This window comes from Callospermophilus lateralis, chromosome 9 (genome assembly GCF_048772815.1).
Source record: "Callospermophilus lateralis isolate mCalLat2 chromosome 9, mCalLat2.hap1, whole genome shotgun sequence".
NCBI classification, from domain to species: domain Eukaryota; kingdom Metazoa; phylum Chordata; class Mammalia; order Rodentia; family Sciuridae; genus Callospermophilus; species Callospermophilus lateralis.
The window spans coordinates 38,636,081-38,655,723 of record NC_135313.1 but is presented as its reverse complement, the minus strand read 5'-3'; the positions used below and the strand labels follow the sequence as shown (position 1 = coordinate 38,655,723).

Here is a 19,643-nt window from a genome sequence, read left to right as displayed (position 1 = left end):
ATAATCATAATGAATACTAAATATTGTATTTGTTAGCAATTCTTTTAAGTTAACCATTAACAATGTGGATTATGTGAAATTATACACTCCTTCCTGTCACAGGATTTTAAACTTCTTCAACATATTTGCTCATAGTCAGTGTATTTAGTAAATGTCTTTCTTTGTTTTGAGTGTCATAATTTATCACATTTTAATGTAATCTACAACTAAAATACTACTTATATTTAGTTATTTAAAATCTAAATATTTAGACATACAATAATTTTAATGAAAATCACTGGAAACATTAAATTTTCTGCTTAATCACTTCAATAAGAAAAACTGTAAATACATACAAAATTTCATTAAGCATCTTATTTGTATAAATTTTCAATGAGGGCTGGAGATATAGCTCAGTTGGTAGAGTGCTTGCCTTGCATACACAAGGTCTTAGGTTCAATCTCCAGTACCACACACACACACACACACACACACACACACACACATAAATTCAATGAAATTACTTTATAGAAAGGTATCTAGCATTGTCTCGAAATAATATTTTCTTTCACTGAAGAATAAGTTTTTGAGCCGCCAACCTTATGTGTATTACTTATAATATAATCAACTGTTAATTAATTGGAGCAATGGAATATTCTTTAGAGGGAATGAGAGACAATTTGAAATTGAATAACCTTTGTGAACAACTTTAACATTTGTTGAAAAATCAACAATTTCACCTCCAAGGATTAAAAAAATTGTTTCTAAGCAAATAAGCAGAGATAAAAATAAAGATTTAGCTACAAAAATGTTCACTGCATTCTTTTTTTAAAAGTGTAATATCCTAAATTAGGGATTTGGACAATTATCATAAAATTATAGAATCAAATACTATTATCATAGATTTTAAGCTATCGCCTTAAAATCACCTTGTAGCAGAACAAAATAGGAAAATGTTTATAATATGTAAATAAGAAAGTAAGAAGATATTTGCAAGTAAAAAGAAAAATACAGATTACAAAATATGCTCCCAATTTTATGAAAAGGAATGTTTTTATATCTGGACAGTTTACTGTCTGAGCTGAATTTGATGAGAGTGCAAATGACAAAAAGCTGTATTTTCTTCTAATTACTTCCTTTAATCACATCAAGTTTCTGTTCCATGTCTCTTGATATTTTGAATAAATCTCTCAGCTTTCTGTACATTTTCAGTTACTTTTTAAAAATATGGGGCCAAATCAACCCTGTGGTTTAACTCTCAGTGAGAACTTCTCCCTGCCTCCCTCTTAGATATTCCCGTATGCATATAAACATGAACCTGAGATGGAAGGGGGACTAGGGGTAACACCTTTCACCTACTCCTCCTCAGGTTGTGTTAAGCCACTCAAATTTGGGGCATTATCTGTTTTAGAAAATGGAATCATCTTAACTAACACAAAACAGAAATCATTCAGGAAAAAAAAATCAGTCAATAATCTTTCAGACATAAAGTAATTTAGAAAATTAAATAGCAAGTGTAATTAAAACATATTTTTCAAGGAATGCAGTTATCATCCTGAACAAGCTCTAGTTATCAAAATGGGACATGGTACAATTCTTAGTGATATAAAATGGTATCAGCATCTTAGCATCTGATACCAGCAGCCCAACCACCAGAAGCAAAACAGAAAAAAGGAAAAAAAAAAAAAAGAGAAAAAGAGAACCCACAGAATATTATATCTTGAATGAATTTTCTAAAAAGTCAATTACTCAAAAATTCTCTGTGGTTCAAACAAAATATTTGAGGAGTTTTAAAAATTATTTAAGCCTACTACTCTAAAAGTAGCATTCTTTTTTTTATTGGTTGTTCAAAACATTACAAAGCTCTTGACATATAATATTTCATACATTAGATTCAAGTGAGTTATGAACTCCCATTTTTACCCCAAATACAGATTGCAGAATCACATTGGTTACACATCCACATTTTTACATAATGCTATACTAGTAACTGTTGTATTCTGCTACCTTTCCTATCCTCTATTATCCCCCCTCCTCTCCCCTCCCATCTTCTCTCTCTATCCCATCTACTGTAATTCATTTCTCTCCTTGTTTATTTTCCCATTCCCCTCACAACCTCTTATATGTAATTTTGTATAACAATGAGGGTCTCCCTCCATTTCCATGCAATTCCCCTTTTCTCTCCCTTTCCCTCCCACCTCATGTCTCTGTTTAATGTTAATCTTTTCTTCCTGCTCTTCCTCCCTGCTCTATTCTTAGTTGCTCTCATTATATCAAAGAAGACATTTGGTATTTGTTTTTCAGGGATTGGCTAGCTTCACTAAGCATAATCTGCTCTAGTGCCATCCGTTTCCCTGCGAATTCCATGATTTTGTCATTTTTTAGTGCTGTGTAATACTCCATGGTGTATAGATGCCACATTTTTTTAATCCATTCATCCATTGAAGGGCATCTGGGTTGGTTCCACAGTCTAGCTATTGTGAATTGTGCTGCTATGAACATCAATGTGGCAGTATCCCTGTAGTACGCTCTTTTAAGGTCTTCAGGGAATAGTTCGAGAAGGACAATAGCTGGGTCAAATGGTGGATCCATTCCCAGCTTTCCCAGGAATCTCCATACTGCTTTCCAAATTGGCCGAACCAATTTGCAGTCCCACCAGCAATGTACAAGTGTACCCTTTTCCTCATATCCTCGCCAGCACTTGTTGTTGTTTGACTTCAGAATGGCTGCCAATCTTATTGGAGTGAGATGGTATCTTAGGTGGTTTTGATTTGCATTTCTCTGACTGCTAGAGATTGTGAGCATTTTTTCATGTACTTGTTGATTGATTGTATGTCCTCCTCTGAGAAGTGTCTGTTCAGGTCCTTGGCCCATTTGTTGATTGGGTTATTTGTTATCTTATTGTCTAATATTTTGAGTTCTTTGTATATTCTGGATATTAGGGCTCTATCTGAAGTGTGAGGAGTAAAAATTTGTTCCCATGATGTAGGCTCCCTATTTTACCTCTCTTATTGTTTCTCTTGCTGTGAAAAAACTTTTTAGTTTAAGTAAGTCCCATTTGTTGATTCTTGCTATTATCTCTTGTGCTTTAAGACTATTATTTATATACCTTTAAATATGTAGATTTTAATAATACTTACAATTATATAGACACTCTTTCCTGTTCCTGTTGGTCCTACAAATATTGAAGGCTTTTGATGAGTGGTCAATAAATCCATTAATGCAGAGTATCGAATAGTGTCCACAGTTGGTACAATGATTTCATTAAACATCACATCTTTAGGAATTGGAGGAGCATCTTCTAATTTCTTTACCCATGACTCCCATCTCCCTATTCCCTGTTCATAATAAACAACTGAATAGTAAAAATTATATTACAAAATACTTTTTAAAACTCTGTACTTCCATGACAAACAAATCCTATTATTCAAATACTCATTTTATCCTTTAAAACACTTAACATTCAGTTTACAGTTAAGTTGTATATATAAATTAAGGAGAGAAAAAAAGAAGTGACAATGCTGTTATATTTTTAATGCCTTAAAATCACTGCTTAAGCTAACCCAACGATCAATTATTATGGACAAACATCAGATTCTTTAATGGCATTGAGAAAATTCAACTAATCAATGCATTAAAAAGTAAAGAATTTTATTCAATGTTAACAATTAAATAATTTTTTGCTCTCTAGAAGATAAACTATATAATGCTTGTTTTTAAATAATGATAAAACATCAGTTTCACATTTCAGGCAAGATTTATTGTTATAAAAATTATAATTATAAAATAATATACTCAACATATTATACTTGGTTGTTTGTAAGTGTGCAGTTCAGTATTATTAACTATATTCATATTCTAGTGTACCAGATCTATAGAATATTAGATTTGTGATTATTATGAATTAACACGCTGTATCTTTATATCCAATTAGATAGTGAACTAAAGTGTTAACTTTCTATGACAGTATTTATAATAAAAAGTTTTGAGCTGGGTGCGGTGGTGCTTGCCTGTAATCCCAGCAGTTCAGGAGGCTGAGGCAAGAGGACTGTGAGTTCAAAGCTAGCCTCAGGAATGGCAAGGTGCAAGCAACTCAGTGAGACCCTAAATAAATAAAATACAAATAGGGTTGGGGATGTGGCTCAGTAGTCAAGTGCTCCTGAGTTCAGTCCCTGGTACTCAAAAAAAAAAAAGTTTCAAAAATGTTATTTTTCCATACTACTGCCCCCTCCATTCTTTTTTCTTTTTGGTGGTACTGGGGATGGAACCCAGGACCTTGCACATGCTAGGTAAGCACCCTACCACTGAGCTATATCCCTTTCTACATTCCTTTTTTTGGAGGGTATTCAGGATTGAACCCATAGGAACTTAATCACTGAGCCACATGCTCAGCCCTTTTTATTTTACCATGCGGTCTTACTAAGTTGCTTAGGGCCTCACTGAGTTGCTAAGACTGGCTTTGAACTCCTGCCTAAGCATCCCAAGTTGCTGGGTCACAGGCATGTGCTACTGTGCTGGGCCCTTTCTCCATTCTTAATATGAAAAAAAATCTCAATTTCTAGACATTAAAAGCACATAAGAATTCAGACCATCCTTTCTCTACATCATCAAATATCCTACAACAAGACTTCCTCAATGGGCCTGCTAGTCCCACACGGGCCCCCTCACTGGGCTTTCACATGGGGCATTCCTCTAGCCTAGAATGTGACATGTCTCTCTTCCAAAGAGTTATGAACGACTGAGGGCAGAATTGTGCATTATTTTCTGGCACAAAGCTGGGTATCAAGGTACCAAATTCATATCAGTCTGAAAACTGTATTGCAATTGCTTCTAGAATTGATAAATAATGTCTTTCCCATATTTTAGATAACCTTTTCAAACATGTGTGTTTTGACACCAAGTGGTAAAGGAAGACTTAAGAATTAGAAAACTCAGACTACATAGTCAATTAGCAATTATGTGATCCTGGAATAATGACTTAAGATCTCTGAACCTCAGTTCCCTCATTGGTAGAACTTTCAAAATAATCCCATTCTTCCTATTTTTCCATGGTGCTAGAAAGCAATATAGAAAAAAAAAATGGGGAAAGCATAAAAGACTGTCAAGTACCCTGAAAATGCACATTATTAGTAACTTGAAATAAATTCAGTAAAAAAGATAGTATCTGTGCTGAACAGGGTGAAGAATTACTTCTGAGGTGAGCAGGGCAATACATTTCAAAAGCCATAAAATTCAAATGCCTTTTCTAGAAATTCGTCTTAAGGAAATAATGAGATGTAAATCATGACTTTATCAAAAAATGTTCAACAAAGCAGTACTTATAAAAGACACTAAAAACAAGAAAAACAGCCCAATGCCCAAAGAAATGGAATAGATGGTGGTCCGTTCATTGGTGGACTGCAGGGAGGTTTTAGAAAGCAAGTTCACTGGAGAAATGTTATTGAGAGGGCAAGGTGTTTTCCTTATTAAATAGAAAAGAATACTGTGTGATTTCAATTTTACTTAAATGTGTATATATTTAATATATGCATTTTAAATACTAAACTTTGTCCTCAGCACAGTATTTGTGGGAGTTTTGCTACCCAAGTTTTATTGCGTAGTTCATTTGGGTAGTGTTAAATTTACATTTAACCTGCTGCATTCTTACAGGGCTTAGTGCCTGTAATATTCTAACACACATGGATCTCTAAGAGGTGTCCTTGAATAGTAAGTGTCTGGTGCAGGGTTAGATAATCATAATGCATATTTCTATTTAATGAGTACCACTGACCCATCAGGTGCTATTATTATCACCTTTAATCATTGGGAATAACTACATTCAAGAAAATTAACTATCCCAAGGCTATACAGAAAGAAAGTGACTTTATTAGGACTCAAACCCAGATATGCTTGACTTCAGAGCCAGCATAGCTTCCTCTTCTCCACACTGTTAAAGTAAACAGAGAGGAAGAAATGGCCTAGAGTCATTCTATGCTATGTCTTAAAGGAGACATGGCCAGATTGGCGATTGCAAATCTTGCTTCAAAACTCTTACCTCAGTGATAAATCGGTAATCATAAATTGTTTCTTTTTCAGGAAATGGGACAGTTAGTGCCTTGGAGGAAGTTTGTTCAATACCACTCAGTAATTTAAACTTAGTTTGAGTTAGCTCTGAAATTGGACCATGCATTAGTTCTCGAAGAATATTATCAAATTTCAACCGATCATTATCCGAACAAGAAGCACCAACAGACCAGATCAATGAAAACAGAAAAATTCCCTGCATTGGAAAGAAAGAAGACAAAGTGCAATTAAAGAGTAACTTCAATGTATCCTTGTAGTCAGGTTAATATCTCTGAGAGGAGATCCATGAGGTGATTAAAAATAGCAGGTCATCTAAGGATGTTGTAGTAAGTGGGCTTTTTCTTACTGCATGTCTTATAATTCTTATACATAATACAATGCAAAGTACAAATTTTAGCCATAATGAAACCTGCTCACCTGCCCCTGGTGTATGCACAGATTGTTTCTCTTGGAAAACTATCCTTCAATTAAAATTTATTTCAAACATATAAGCTATCATGAGTCTTGTTATTTAGGAAGTTTGGAGAAAGCTGAAGACATTTTTATATTGCCAGATCTTACCTCAAGCAAAGAGTAAGTTTCTCTATCATTTCTACTTTTTACTTTGGCTTCATCAGCAAAATCACCCATGAAACAGTCTATTAGATTCATTAAGGATCTGACCAAGTTTGCATCTGAAGTAGGAGATAATTCCTGAAAAGTCAGAAAAAGGAGTCTTTCAAACAATTAAAAACAGATAAAATAGAATTGGCTAATTTTTAGTTAATTCATTTAATTCTAACAGCCATAGTACTATTATAACCTTTGTCTTATGATTGGAAATTGAGGCACACACTAATTCATGCCTACAGGAGAGTGTGGCAGCGGAAAATCTCACCTTTAAGTAGTTAGTGCTTTTTAACCTCTCTTACATCAGTTCTCATATTTAAAGAAATGTACTGGTACCTGTTTAATTAATTTAAATCAAAGACAGATTTTATGCTTTATTAATTTTTTAAGTCAGATGCTAAAAAGTATCTTTCAGAGAAGGCAATTAATTTCTATATCTGCAATGTTAAATAAATAAAACCCACTTTGGAATATATTTATAAGCCACAACAGTAGTTAAGTAACTCAACCATATGAAATTCATTTTCAAATCTCAGAGTCTACAAAAACTCTGCTGGAGTGCCATAAATGCCATGCACATTACTTTTTGGAACCTCACCAGGACAATTTATAGTAATTGCAATAACACGCACAGCTCCTAGAACTATTCGGTGTACAGCAAGTTCTCAATAAATATTTGTTGGCTTCCCTCCCAATTCTCTTCCGGCCTTTAGCGTTGCATTACTTCATGGTTAACATAAAAAAAATTCTCTGAAATCGGCTCTTTGAAGATTAGAAGCTGTTGGCTTCCTATTTGGCAGAGATGGTGGCTGAGTCTCTGGCTAAAGATGGGACTGTTAACTAATACAACAATAAAATTATAGTTATATATTACTACATATTACTACCAAGTAAATAATGGGCATTCATAATTCCAGTTTCACTTATTTGTAATATCTGAATACTCTGGCAGCACTAGGGAAAAAAGTCCTATTACTTGTTTTATTGTGACCCTCAATGCAAACATGGTTAGATGTTTTTGTAACATAATTACATCATATCTCCAATATTTTGTATATAGCCAAACTTATGGCCCAAAGCAGGCTACACCCATTTTGTAGCCACATTTATCTTCTAGGCTCTACCCTAAATTGCCCTGTCTCTCCCTACCCTCATGGACTCTTGCCAAGTGTCCTCCATGTTCTCAATCACCAAACCAAAAGACACGAGTCCCTTTCCTACCTTCACTGGCTTCCTAGTAGTATCTCACAGTACTGACTACCTCCTTCCTAAATTGATCTTCTCTCTTCCCTCTCTTTGTCTAAGTCACTTGTGCACCTCAGATTCTATCTTTTGCTTTCTTCTATTTCCCCCCCTAGATTTTCCCTTTAGGTAAAATGGCTTTAAACTCCCGTCTACAAATCTATACAATGAGCCCAACTTCTGCCTGCTGAGGTTTTTTATTCTCTCTCCCAATGGGCAGAAGAAACATCAGCCTGATTTTCTCTTAAAATTAGGAGCCATCTCGCCACAAAGCCATGAAAATATAATTTTGGCTTTACTACAAATGACTGCAAATTCTGAACTTGCTTGGAATGCCTGCCCGTGCCTTAAACTCACCCATGCCTGGCTTTCCCTGACAGATAGCAGCCCTCTCAAAAACTTGGCCTTCCCTGACCAGATAATGACCATCTCTGAGGCTCTAATGACCTTCATAAATTCTGATGTCGGGGCCAGCAAAATGTAAACTAGCCTTTGTGTTATGCTCATCAGAGTTTTGTTATCTGTAACCCACCTGTGTAACTTTCTGGGCTATAAATTGGGCTGCAAGAAAGATGCAGTGCTGTCGTGTTCCCTCAGTTTTTGGTGGGAGAGGCAGCCCGGCCGGTCAAAATAATAAGCTTGCTTTAATTTGATTTTAATTGGAGTCAGTGGTCTTTTCTTTCGTCCTGGTCTAAAAAGCCCTATTTTCCTATATTTGTTATAGAGCCAAAGTTGTTCTAAAAGACCTTTGATTAATAACTCCCATGATCAATAACTCTCAAAGCAGAAAGTAAGCATAATTTATAATTTCCATCTGGAGAGAGTTTGGGAGCCTAGATGGTGCTACAATCCTTAGGCAGCAGATTCCCTTCCTCTTTGTCCCTTTTTCTCCCATTTGCTCTTTCTCCCTTCCCACCCTGCCCGATAGGGTATACTGAAGGAAAGAAAAATGGATTCACCCACTTTAGGACCTCTTTACAATCCTTCCACCAGGAACTGGCTTATTTTGGGAAGTTTTGAAGATAAAGAAGTTTATAAAAGTGGAAATTATACAACATCCCATCAGAAATAACAGAGAACATTTTGGACTCTTTTTATCCATACAGGTTTATGTGAACCTTTGAGGTTGTTTTTTTTTTTTTTTTAAAGAGAAAAGACAAGCATCAATTATACTGTCTTGAATCTAAGATGGTTTCATTTAAAATGGTTTTGAAGAATAGTTACGAGTTAAAGTTTTTTTAATTTATTAGAAAAATGGTTCAGTCAAACCAGTTAAGATATATTTTTATCAACTGGTTAATAACCCATTAAAATTGAAATATTAGAGTGGTTTTTACATTAAAAAATTGAGTATAATTTTAGTCATGTTTTTGGCTCCTTTGCACATCAACTACATAATTATGGCATATGTAGAAAATAATAATTCATTAACTCCTGAAAATGATTATGTAAAATAATGATCATACTTGAAATAAATGTTTGTTTAACATGTCCTCCTCTTGCTAGGTCATAAGCTCCATAAGGGGATTTTGTCTTCTTAATCACTGTATGTAACATAGTATAGTATTTGTCACTTGATTATTTTCTCAGTAAATATAATTGTATTACCAAGATTTTTTTAAAAATTGAAATATTTAACTAACACAAATTTTCTATTTACCTTTTAATTTTAAAATTCCCATTTCTCTTACCTTTGTATGCTTTCTAATAAATTCAACAGAAATAGGGACCATTCTGTCAAATAAGCCTGTTATAAATTCCTTCTCAATAGGACTGACTGTCTCAGGTAAAAGATTCAGCCAAGACAACATCAATGGTCTCCAACCTAGTATGTGAGGCTCCATGTAAATCATACCACATCTGGAAACCTGGAAAAATAAATTGTTTACCATCAAGGTAATGCTTACTAAAGAAATATCATTACCATGTACAGGTATGCTGTGGTATGACAGAAGCCAATTAGTTGAGAGGCAAAGTGGTTGAAGACAAAGAACTTAAGATAAGCTAGCAGATTAGGAGATGACACACACGAAATCTTCAGGGGAGGCTGATTTAGGGGCAGTTGATATAGGAGACAGATAATCATAAACAGGTAAGCACTTTCTCACACATGCAGGTTTTCTTAGCTCATTGTTTCCTCAGGTTGTTCTAATCACTCATTTTTTGCCCACAAGCAATTCCTGACATATTATACAATGGACCAGCTAAAGGGGTAGCTGCTCTTGCTGATCACCAAACTCATGACAATCAAAGAAAACATACTTCACCTGATTACTATGTAAGACAAAGGTCAGGTGAATTTAACCAGGGATCCCAGCATGAAATCTGGTCTCCAGGCATGGCTTCATTAAGTTGTTCATCTGTTTCTTTAACATTTAGAAAGTCTTGGGGGGAATAGGGGCTTATTTTTATTTTTTATAATTTCATGATCTTAATTTTCATATATAATTTACCAAATGATTTCCAACAAAAGAGGAAAACATCTTAACCATTATATTTGTCAAGGTATGTCAACAAATATGACTATTTTTTTGAGTATCAGAGATCAAAGCCAGGTAAGGTAGCACATGCCTACAATCGCAGCTACTCGGGGGACTGATATATGAGGATTCCAAGTTCAAAGTCAGGCTGGGAAACTTAGAAAGACTCTGTCTCAAAATAAAATTTTAAAAAGGGCTGGGATGTAGCTCTCCGTGGTAGAATACTTGCCTAGCATATATGAGGCCTTAGGACAACCCCAGGACTGAGAGCAAAAAAGATTTACAGATCACTCTTAGAATAAATTCTAATATCTTTCATTTAAAGTCAAAGCTACTACATAAACAAAACATAACATTTTGCAATTTATAAGCAGATTTGAAAATTGAGAACTTACAGTGGCAGGAGAAGCAACTTCTAAATCCATGGGTTCAAAAATAAGATTCATTTGTGGTGACATTTGAATAATCTCCCCACTCATCAGACATAACTTTTTGTTGTCATCCAGCACAGTGTTCATATTCTCAATCCATACTGCATCTACTGGTCCATCAAAAATTAACCATTTTCTATCTGGAGTCTATTGTATGTACATAGGGAATAAAAGGCAAAAATTTAATAAAGGAATAATTCAATAATGCTACTTCAAATTTTAAAAATAAAACTCAAAGAATTAATTTTACCATGAAAATATAAAGGTGCCCTTTGAAAAGTGCACAACATGTGTGTGTGTGTGTGTATTCTATACATACATAAATGAAGAAGCCTATATATGTCATGAACAACATAGGAATATTACATTTTTTCATAAGATTCAATATCTTCAATGTTTCTGAACTCAAACACATATATACACATATAAAAATATATAAACACATATATGTATATATGCTTTAGAAAATATTAGAAGAAAAAATGTACTTGCCAGGGAAAACAGAATTTTCATCCAGATATGTCAGTTCTTAGAAACTTACAGATTGCTTTTGCTTTTAGCATGAATTCTACTAATATAACTTTATATAGACTAATTACTTTTGTTGCTAAACCAAACTTTTTTTCTCTCTCTCTCTTGAATGAATTCAGACATATACACATATATCCAAAAGCTTCTTGAGGCAAACTTTCTCATATAGGATAAGGTATTAAAATCAATATAACATTCAAAGTCCAACAGACATTTAATAAATATAAAAATATTGATACATTGTCCAGAATATATTAAATGCTCAACAAATATGAAAGAGTATCCAGGCATTAGCTAGAGAGTGCAAAGACAGATTCTCCTTCCCAGATTCTATAATGCTGCCTCTTGGTGTGTGCACATGATGTCTTGGTTTGCCTTCAGCAAATGCTGAGTTCAAGTTGAAGTGATGAAGGATTTGCGTCTATCCTGATACATTCTCAGTCCCTGTGGCCAACTCATTAATCTAATGGATTAATGGACCATGGATGTTTCTCAGGCTTAAACTCAAATACCCATACTCAAAGGCTAGTTCTGGCCGTGTCCCAGGATGGAAGCAAAAGTCATACCTCAGTAAGGACCTTGAAATAAAATTTCTCTTGAGCTGTGGGTTTCCCATACCTGTTAACTCTCACTTTGGGTAACTTCCCCTTGAGCTTCACACCCTCTGAAAGACTTTGCTTTTCATTTGATTCTTCTTCTTAGAAGCTGTGTAACTTTGGGTAAACTACTTAAGCTTGCTGATACTCAATATATATGGGACATAGCTTCCTGAAAAATGCAATGTAACTGAATCGAGATAGCTCATGACTATTTCTGTGTAAAGAATGTAATTGCATACATTACTTAGAGACTCCACATGCTATTCTGGGCCAGAGTGTGTTCCCCATGGCAAGAGAGGACCTACAAAGTGACATCAAGGGTCTTAGACCACTGCCTGCTACACCTGTGCTTCATGATTACTTTTATCTTTGAAATTACTAGGAAAGCTTAATACTGAGCAGGATCTCTGCTTCAGGACAGTCAATCCTTATGCTACTCAAGGTCCAAGGTCTTTCTGCCAAAAGAGCAGAGCTGAGATTTCTGTTATTACACCGATTTGTGAGGCATGCATAGTTCACCAGATCCTTGTATGGTAAAAAGCACCAAATTTAGCACATATGATAGTCAGAGTAAAGAAAACAATGACTTGGTAAATAAATAGATGTCCCTAGTCTAGATTCCTTTTTCTTTACCACCAGCCTTAGCAAGCTGTTGCTCATATAATTACACTCTATAGATAACCTGCTAAAATCTGGCAACCAAGTTAACACTTACTGGTCTGTGGACTCTTCTAGATGGGTCATCTAGCTTGTGAAAGAGAATTACAAATACCTTGACTGTGTTTTTCTCCTGCCTTCTCTAACACCTCAGGACAAAGGCATTGGCATTTTTTTGCAGATGCTGACATTGTTCTTCACAGAAACACTGAGATCATATAGTAATGTATCTTAAATAAATATCTAAGTATCTTAAGCTAGAAATAAAACTGTCTGTTTGAAATAACTGGAAAAATTAAGAAATTAATCAGAAGAAGATATTATGGCCTTTAAAAAATACACATATAAAAGTGTTAGTACTTACAGGTGAAGCAGCAAATGCTCTGAAGCTGACAGCGAGGATTCCATCAGACCACTCATGGGACACTAAATCAAACTGTCCATACAGCTGACCCATGGTGACAGATTTAGGATTTAAAACAGTTATTTGAACCTTGTTTTCTTCCATTAGCCCCTTAATACAAAAAATCAATATTTATTTATTTTGAAGAATACTGTCTTAATCATAGAAAAATTCTAAGAAATCTACAAATAAACTTACCAGAGATGAGAAGTGAATTTAACAAGGTCTTAGTAAACAAGGTCAAGGTATAAAAATCAATTATACTATATTTATAATGGCAATGAACTATTGAAATATAAAAATTTTAAGTCCCATTTGTAATAGTATTTAAAAGTTCAAAAATACATAGAAGGAAATTAGTAAATGTTGTACAAGATCTAAAACTACAAAACAGGAGTTAGTTGGTAAGTTTTTTTGTAAAGAGTTACATAATAAATATTACAGGATTTCCAGGTTTCATATTTTCTTTTTCTTTTTTTTTTTGTGTGTGTGTCTTAATAGATTAAAAAAAAAACATTAACACCACTCCAAGTTTACTGACATTACAAAAATAAGCTTAGGGCAGAATTTAGCCCCAGGATTGTAACTTGCTGACTCTTACTACAAAGAGAAACTCTCTTGCTCTCTGAGAGAAAATAAAAAGATGTAAAGATACACAAATATGTACTTCTTGTGGTGTGTAAAACTTTCTCTTATTATTAACATCTTACATTGGTGTGGTACAGTGTTAAAATTCATGAATTTATACTAACATATTATTATTTTTATTAATCCCATTTTTAAAATTTTTTGTTTTAATTACTTATACACAACAGTAGTATTCTACACATTATTAACTAATGTCTTTAATTTTAAGATTTATTCTTTGTGTTGTATAATTCTATGGGTTTTAATATAACCATAATGTCTTATAGCCACCATTATAGTATTATATAGAATAATTTCACTATCCTAAAATTCCCTGTGCTCCACTTATTTACAATAATTTTGTATATATGAAACAACATGGCAAGTTCAGTTTTATCCAATACAGCCAGAAGTTGGGACACAAACTACCAAATTTTGTGGAAACTACCAAGAGGATGAAGACCTACTAATCTTAAATGAGAAAACAAGCTCAAGTTCTTTGCTTTTTCCTCTGTGCCCAGGAAGTGTTAACAATGTAACTTCCTAAATTCAGAACTATTTGAAAGCTCTATAATGTCTTATTTTAAATTAACATGTATTAACTATACAAATCAATGACATTTCCATACACAAGTATATTGTGCTTTGATCATGTCCACCCTTCTTTATACCTTTTTTTATAGCACTATCTACAGTAGCCAAAATATGGAGTCAGCCTATGTGCTCATCAATATATCAATGGTTAAAGAAAATATGATATACATATGCTTAATGTGGTATTAGCTATGAAGAAGTAAATTATGTCATTTGCAGGAAAATGAATGGACATGGAAGATATCATGTTAAGCAAAATAAGCCAGACATAGAAAGACAAGTGTGCCATGTTTTCTTTCATATGTAGAAACAAACAAACAAAAGACCTGAATGTAAAAGAGAGATATCATTAGGGAAGGGAACTGGAGGAGAGGCGAAAGAGGGGGCTTTAAAGGTTAGAAGAAAAAGTGGACATGATCAAAGCCACTGTATATGCATGTATGAAAATGTCACAATGAAATACATTAAGTTGTACATTAATTTACATTATTCATTACAATAATAAAAATCTGAAAAATAGGAATTTTGTATGCACAAGTGTATATGTCATATATATACACACATATATACTCCCTTTGTTAAATAAATTTCACTAGCAGCCCTATCAGAAGTTTTCATTACAAATCTAACTTTTTAGAAAATAAAAATTCTCTTAAAATAATTAAAGGAAAACCTAAATGTTTTTCTGTTTTTTAGACTCTTTTCTACAATTAACATGTATTATCTTACAATTAAAAAATAAACAAAAGTTTAAAAGGCAATTTTGTGGGGCTGGGGCTGGGGCTCAGAGGTAGTGCACTTGTCTGGCATGGGTGAGGCATTGGATTCGATTCTCAGCACCATGTATTAATAAATAAAATAAAGGTCTATCAACAACTAAAAAAATAAAATAAAATAAAAGGCAAGTTTGTGGCATACTCTTTATAGGATGAACTTCCTACTTGCTTCACTTTACTTTTCTAATTTTATTTTCTCTTTGACTCATTTTCCTCATGATTTTAAGCTGTATGTGGAGAGTGTCTTTTATAATGATTTAAACTTATTATAAGTAAATTAATGCATTAATAACACATACCTTCTCACATATGTCATTCAGTGCCCCAGCTAAGACACGGTATGCACTAGTTTTTCCTCCAAATGGTTCTCCAACAATCATAAAACCATGTCGTACAATCATCATTTCATATATTTGCAGAATCTTCTCAGAAAAGAAGTCAGTCATTTGTAAATTCATGGAGGCACAATTATCTTGAATAGCTGCCAGCAAATCATTATAATCTGGTTTTGGTAATTTCACCCCAGGAAACAAATCTGAAGTAATTCCCTGATGACAGATGATTTGGAAAATTTATATTTTATACATTTATATTAAATATACATAAGTAAATCATGTATATTAGTTAAAATATGAATATAATACATATTTAGTTTAGTGGGAAAAGATCTTTTAAGTAAAAATAGCTCAAAATTGCATGTTTTCTTCTAAAAATTTTATATCTTGAGGTTTTACATATTTTTTTAGTTGTTGATGGACCTTTATTTTATTCATTTATTTATATGTGGTGCTGAGAATTGAACCCAGTGCCTAACACATGTGAAACAAGCACCCTATTACTGAGCCACAACCCCAGCCCAGGGTTTTATATTTAGTTTTACAATGTTTTAAAGTAGAAAGTTGAAGGACTCATACTATGTGATTTTGAGGTTTATTATGACGACTGCCAAATTGGTAAAAAGTAATAAATATACCAATAGAACAGAAAAAGAAGTCCAGAAATAGATTCACACATACATAAACAACTGATTCTGAACAAAGATACAAAGGCAATTCATTAGAGAAGACTCTTTTCAACAAAGGTTATGAGAACAACTAGTTATGTCAAAATAATTAACTTTAATCCATATCTCATACATATATAAAAATTAGTTCAGAAGTATTTTACAGAATGCATTGTGAAGGCATCACTTATTTTCATGAAGTTGTAGATTGAGAAGTGTTCTCCCCAAATTTCAGGTCCACTGAGAACCTCAAAATGTGACCTTATGTGAAAATAGGGTCTTGCAGACAAAATTAGTTAGGATTATGTCATACTGGCTTAGGGAATCCCCTAAATCCAGTGACTGGCATCTACATGAGAGAAAGGAGAGAGAGGTTCAGATGTGGGGAAGAAAGTCATGTAAATATAGAGGTAGAGCCTAGAGGGAAGCAGTCACAAGCCAGGAAGCATGAAGGGTTACAGGGGGCTGCCAGAAGCTAGGAAGAGGCAAGGAAGAACTCTTCTCTGAGCCTTCAACAGGAGCATGGCCTCCCAACACCTTGATTTCAGATCTAGCCTTCGAAACTTCAAGAGAATAAGTGATGCCTTATGCTTCAAGTTTGTGTTTGTCATGGAAACCCTGGGAAATGAATACAATCACATAATGTATGATTAGAAATAATTACAGTTTTATGTTGTATATATTCATAGATAGTTTTAATTACAAGTTCTAAGAAACTTATTTTTTTATAAACTGGTAAGGTTATTTTATCACAACTCATGTGAGAAATATGACTATTCTTTTTACTTTGAAGGTAAAATTGAAATTTCAGTGGTGTTTAGCATGAAAGCATATACACTATGCTATTTATGAGATACCAGTTTAATTGCCCCTTTCATACTATTATGAAAAAAATTCATCCCAGTTCATCAGAGCAATAAATTTCCTTGGGGGGAAAATGACAACACAGCAAAGTGTTAAGAGTGCACTGCAGCCTGACTGTGGTTAGAATCCCTGTTCCTCAAGTACTTGCCACAAATACAAGTTACTTATCATCACTGTGCCTCAGTTACATCACCTATACAACAGGGCTCACGATAGCACTTGCCCTCTTGAGTCACTGTAGCATTAAAATAATTACACTTTGTAAAGCAATTAAAATAGTACCTGGTTCAGGCTGGGGCTATACTCAGTGGTAGAGTACATACGAGCATGTGGGAGGCCTAGGCTTTATTCTCAGCATCACACACACATATATACACAAATAGAACCTGCTCTATATTAGGGCCATAGTGTTTGCTAAATAAAAAGATAGAAATCTTTTCACATTGTTCAGCTGGTTATGCATACACCTGAAAGAAGCAGAATTTTTTTGGTATTCAGTACCTTCCAACCCAAACTCCTCATGTTCCTGCCAGTTATAGAGTTGGGAATGTATGGAGGTGTCCTTCTGCTTGTCACAATGAGATAAGTCTATAGAGATCTGAGGGGTAATGTCTTGCAGTGCTTGAGACAGTAGCGCACTGTTTCTGGGACAAGAAATTGTCCCAGTTGGAAATGTCAAGTATGTTCCATTTGAGAAACGTGCTTAATACATGTTTACTGAACGAATGAACAATAGCATAAGAATACACTTAGTGAGCTGTTGTTTCCACATTCTGAAAATAAATACATCTTTGTTCTTGGAAAATCGGTACAATGCACCAGTACCAAGGAAACTGAGGAAGAACTTAAGGAAGAAAATTTGAAATATTTTCTTATTGTTTAATAAAATATTTGTACCACCAACTCTAAATACTAAGGAAAGTTCCTCTCAGAAAATTTTGAAACATAGTTGCCATGCATAGCTAATGACACTGGGCCCCCCTAGTGGCAGCATCTCTTCTCCCCTTCTCCATGAAAGCCATAGTATCTTCAGTCTTTACATGCTGAAAGCTAAATGTCTGTCCTGCAAGTTGTGCAAGACAGAACATCTAACATTTATAAGCAACCCACTACTCCCTTGATTATTCTACCTGAAATGGGGAAGAGAAAAAGAATGACACCAAAAGATATAGGGGAAATACAACCATTATCTTTAATCATCTAATACTTCCTCCTCTCAGTTGCTCATCCTTTGATCTTAAAATATAAATTGATTATCAAACTTGGTTCTTATTTAAAATAATCTGGAAAAAAATTCATCTCATTCTTTTAAAAAATTAAGCTTATTTGTTTTATTTCTTCAGTCACTAACTGAATGAATATTTACTGAGTGTCTATTCTGTGCTTAGAATTCAGTGGTGTATTAGGCAAATTACTCTTCTTCACAGAGTCTGAGCCTACATTCTTGTGGAATTTATAAGGAAACATTTTTAAAATTTTGCTTGCTCATTATATTCTTTGGTGGAAAAAAGTACTATTTAAAAAAAATATCAAGTTGCTGAAAGTTATCCAAAGCAACAAAGCTAGTGAAAATATCTCAAGTAAAATAAGGAATGATCTACATTTCTCTATAACATGTTATTGTATTTTATAGTGGAATTTTCTTACAAGGACTTTACAAATTTAGACATTTGATAAAAATTACGTTATTATAAGAGTTTTGACACATAGGAATAATAATTGTTCTTACCTCAAAGAGTGGTAAATCATGGGACAAAAATTTTGGCAGATTTACATCAATAATAGATCTAAGCAGCAAAATTTCTTCATTTTCATTTGGATATTTCAGCTAAAAGAAAAGATATTTATGAAGATATCTGCATCTGCTAAATACACTCCTTTGGTGTTCATACACATACAAATACACAGGCCCTATGCACAATTTAAGCATATGCAAAAAGGTTACTTTCATTTGTTTTGATATTGTTGGATTAATTATGTGTGCCAACATTTCTGTTTATTAAATGTTTTACTAGTGTATTTAAAAAACCTAGGTTTAACTAGATTTTCAGATACAAGGTAAGAAACCATTGGCCATGAATTCAATATAGTTCTGGAATCACCATTACCTATATATTAGGTAGAGCTCACATTTAAGACAGGCAGTAAGTGAAAATCACAACAAGTGGGCATTTTGGAAAAAAAGTAATGTATTTAAATTTAAAACATATAACACCCAATCATTTCTCATATTTTGATGCCAGAAAGTTTTTTATGAATTTAGAGTTCTGCATCATTTTTTAAAAAATTTGTTCTTTTTAGTTATACATGGCAATAGAATATATATATTTTAATTCAAAATAAGTTTATTAAAGAAAATAACAAATTGACTTGTAAATCAACTAGCCTTCAGAATCAGAACAGATTCGAAGAACTGTGGGCAATAGCATAATTATGCAGCATTGACAGAAAACAGAAGTGATATATAGAGACAATTTAATTGTTTACAGCTGAAGTGATTTAAAAGTTTCCACATGAGCCAAAACTAAATGTTAGCTTCCCATAGCTGTGACAAAATACCTAAGTTATGCAACTTCAAAGGAGTTTTCAATTCTTTTTTTTTTAACATTTTTATTTTTTTTATTGGTTGTTCAAAACATTACAAAGCTCTTGACATATCATATTTCATACATTAGATTCAAGTGGTTATGAACTCCCATTTTTACCCCAAATACAGATTGCAGAATCACATCGGTTACAAATCCACATTTTTACATAATGCCATATTAGTAACTGTTGTATTCTG

General features: G+C 33.7%; 1 protein-coding gene across 1 annotated transcript in view; it reads right to left on the bottom strand.

The window, feature by feature from the left end:
- Positions 1 to 19,643, bottom strand: part of Dnah7 (dynein axonemal heavy chain 7) — a 289,014-nt gene that overhangs the window by 128,430 nt on the left and 140,941 nt on the right. The window contains exons 28-35 of the mRNA XM_077110312.1: positions 18,588 to 18,686; positions 15,291 to 15,539; positions 12,956 to 13,105; positions 10,769 to 10,951; positions 9,585 to 9,761; positions 6,604 to 6,735; positions 6,014 to 6,238; positions 3,120 to 3,317 (exon numbers count right to left, since the gene is read on the bottom strand). Coding sequence (XP_076966427.1) covers positions 3,120 to 3,317; positions 6,014 to 6,238; positions 6,604 to 6,735; positions 9,585 to 9,761; positions 10,769 to 10,951; positions 12,956 to 13,105; positions 15,291 to 15,539; positions 18,588 to 18,686 — 1,413 coding nt within the window. The remainder of the gene's footprint in view (positions 1 to 3,119; positions 3,318 to 6,013; positions 6,239 to 6,603; positions 6,736 to 9,584; positions 9,762 to 10,768; positions 10,952 to 12,955; positions 13,106 to 15,290; positions 15,540 to 18,587; positions 18,687 to 19,643) is intronic.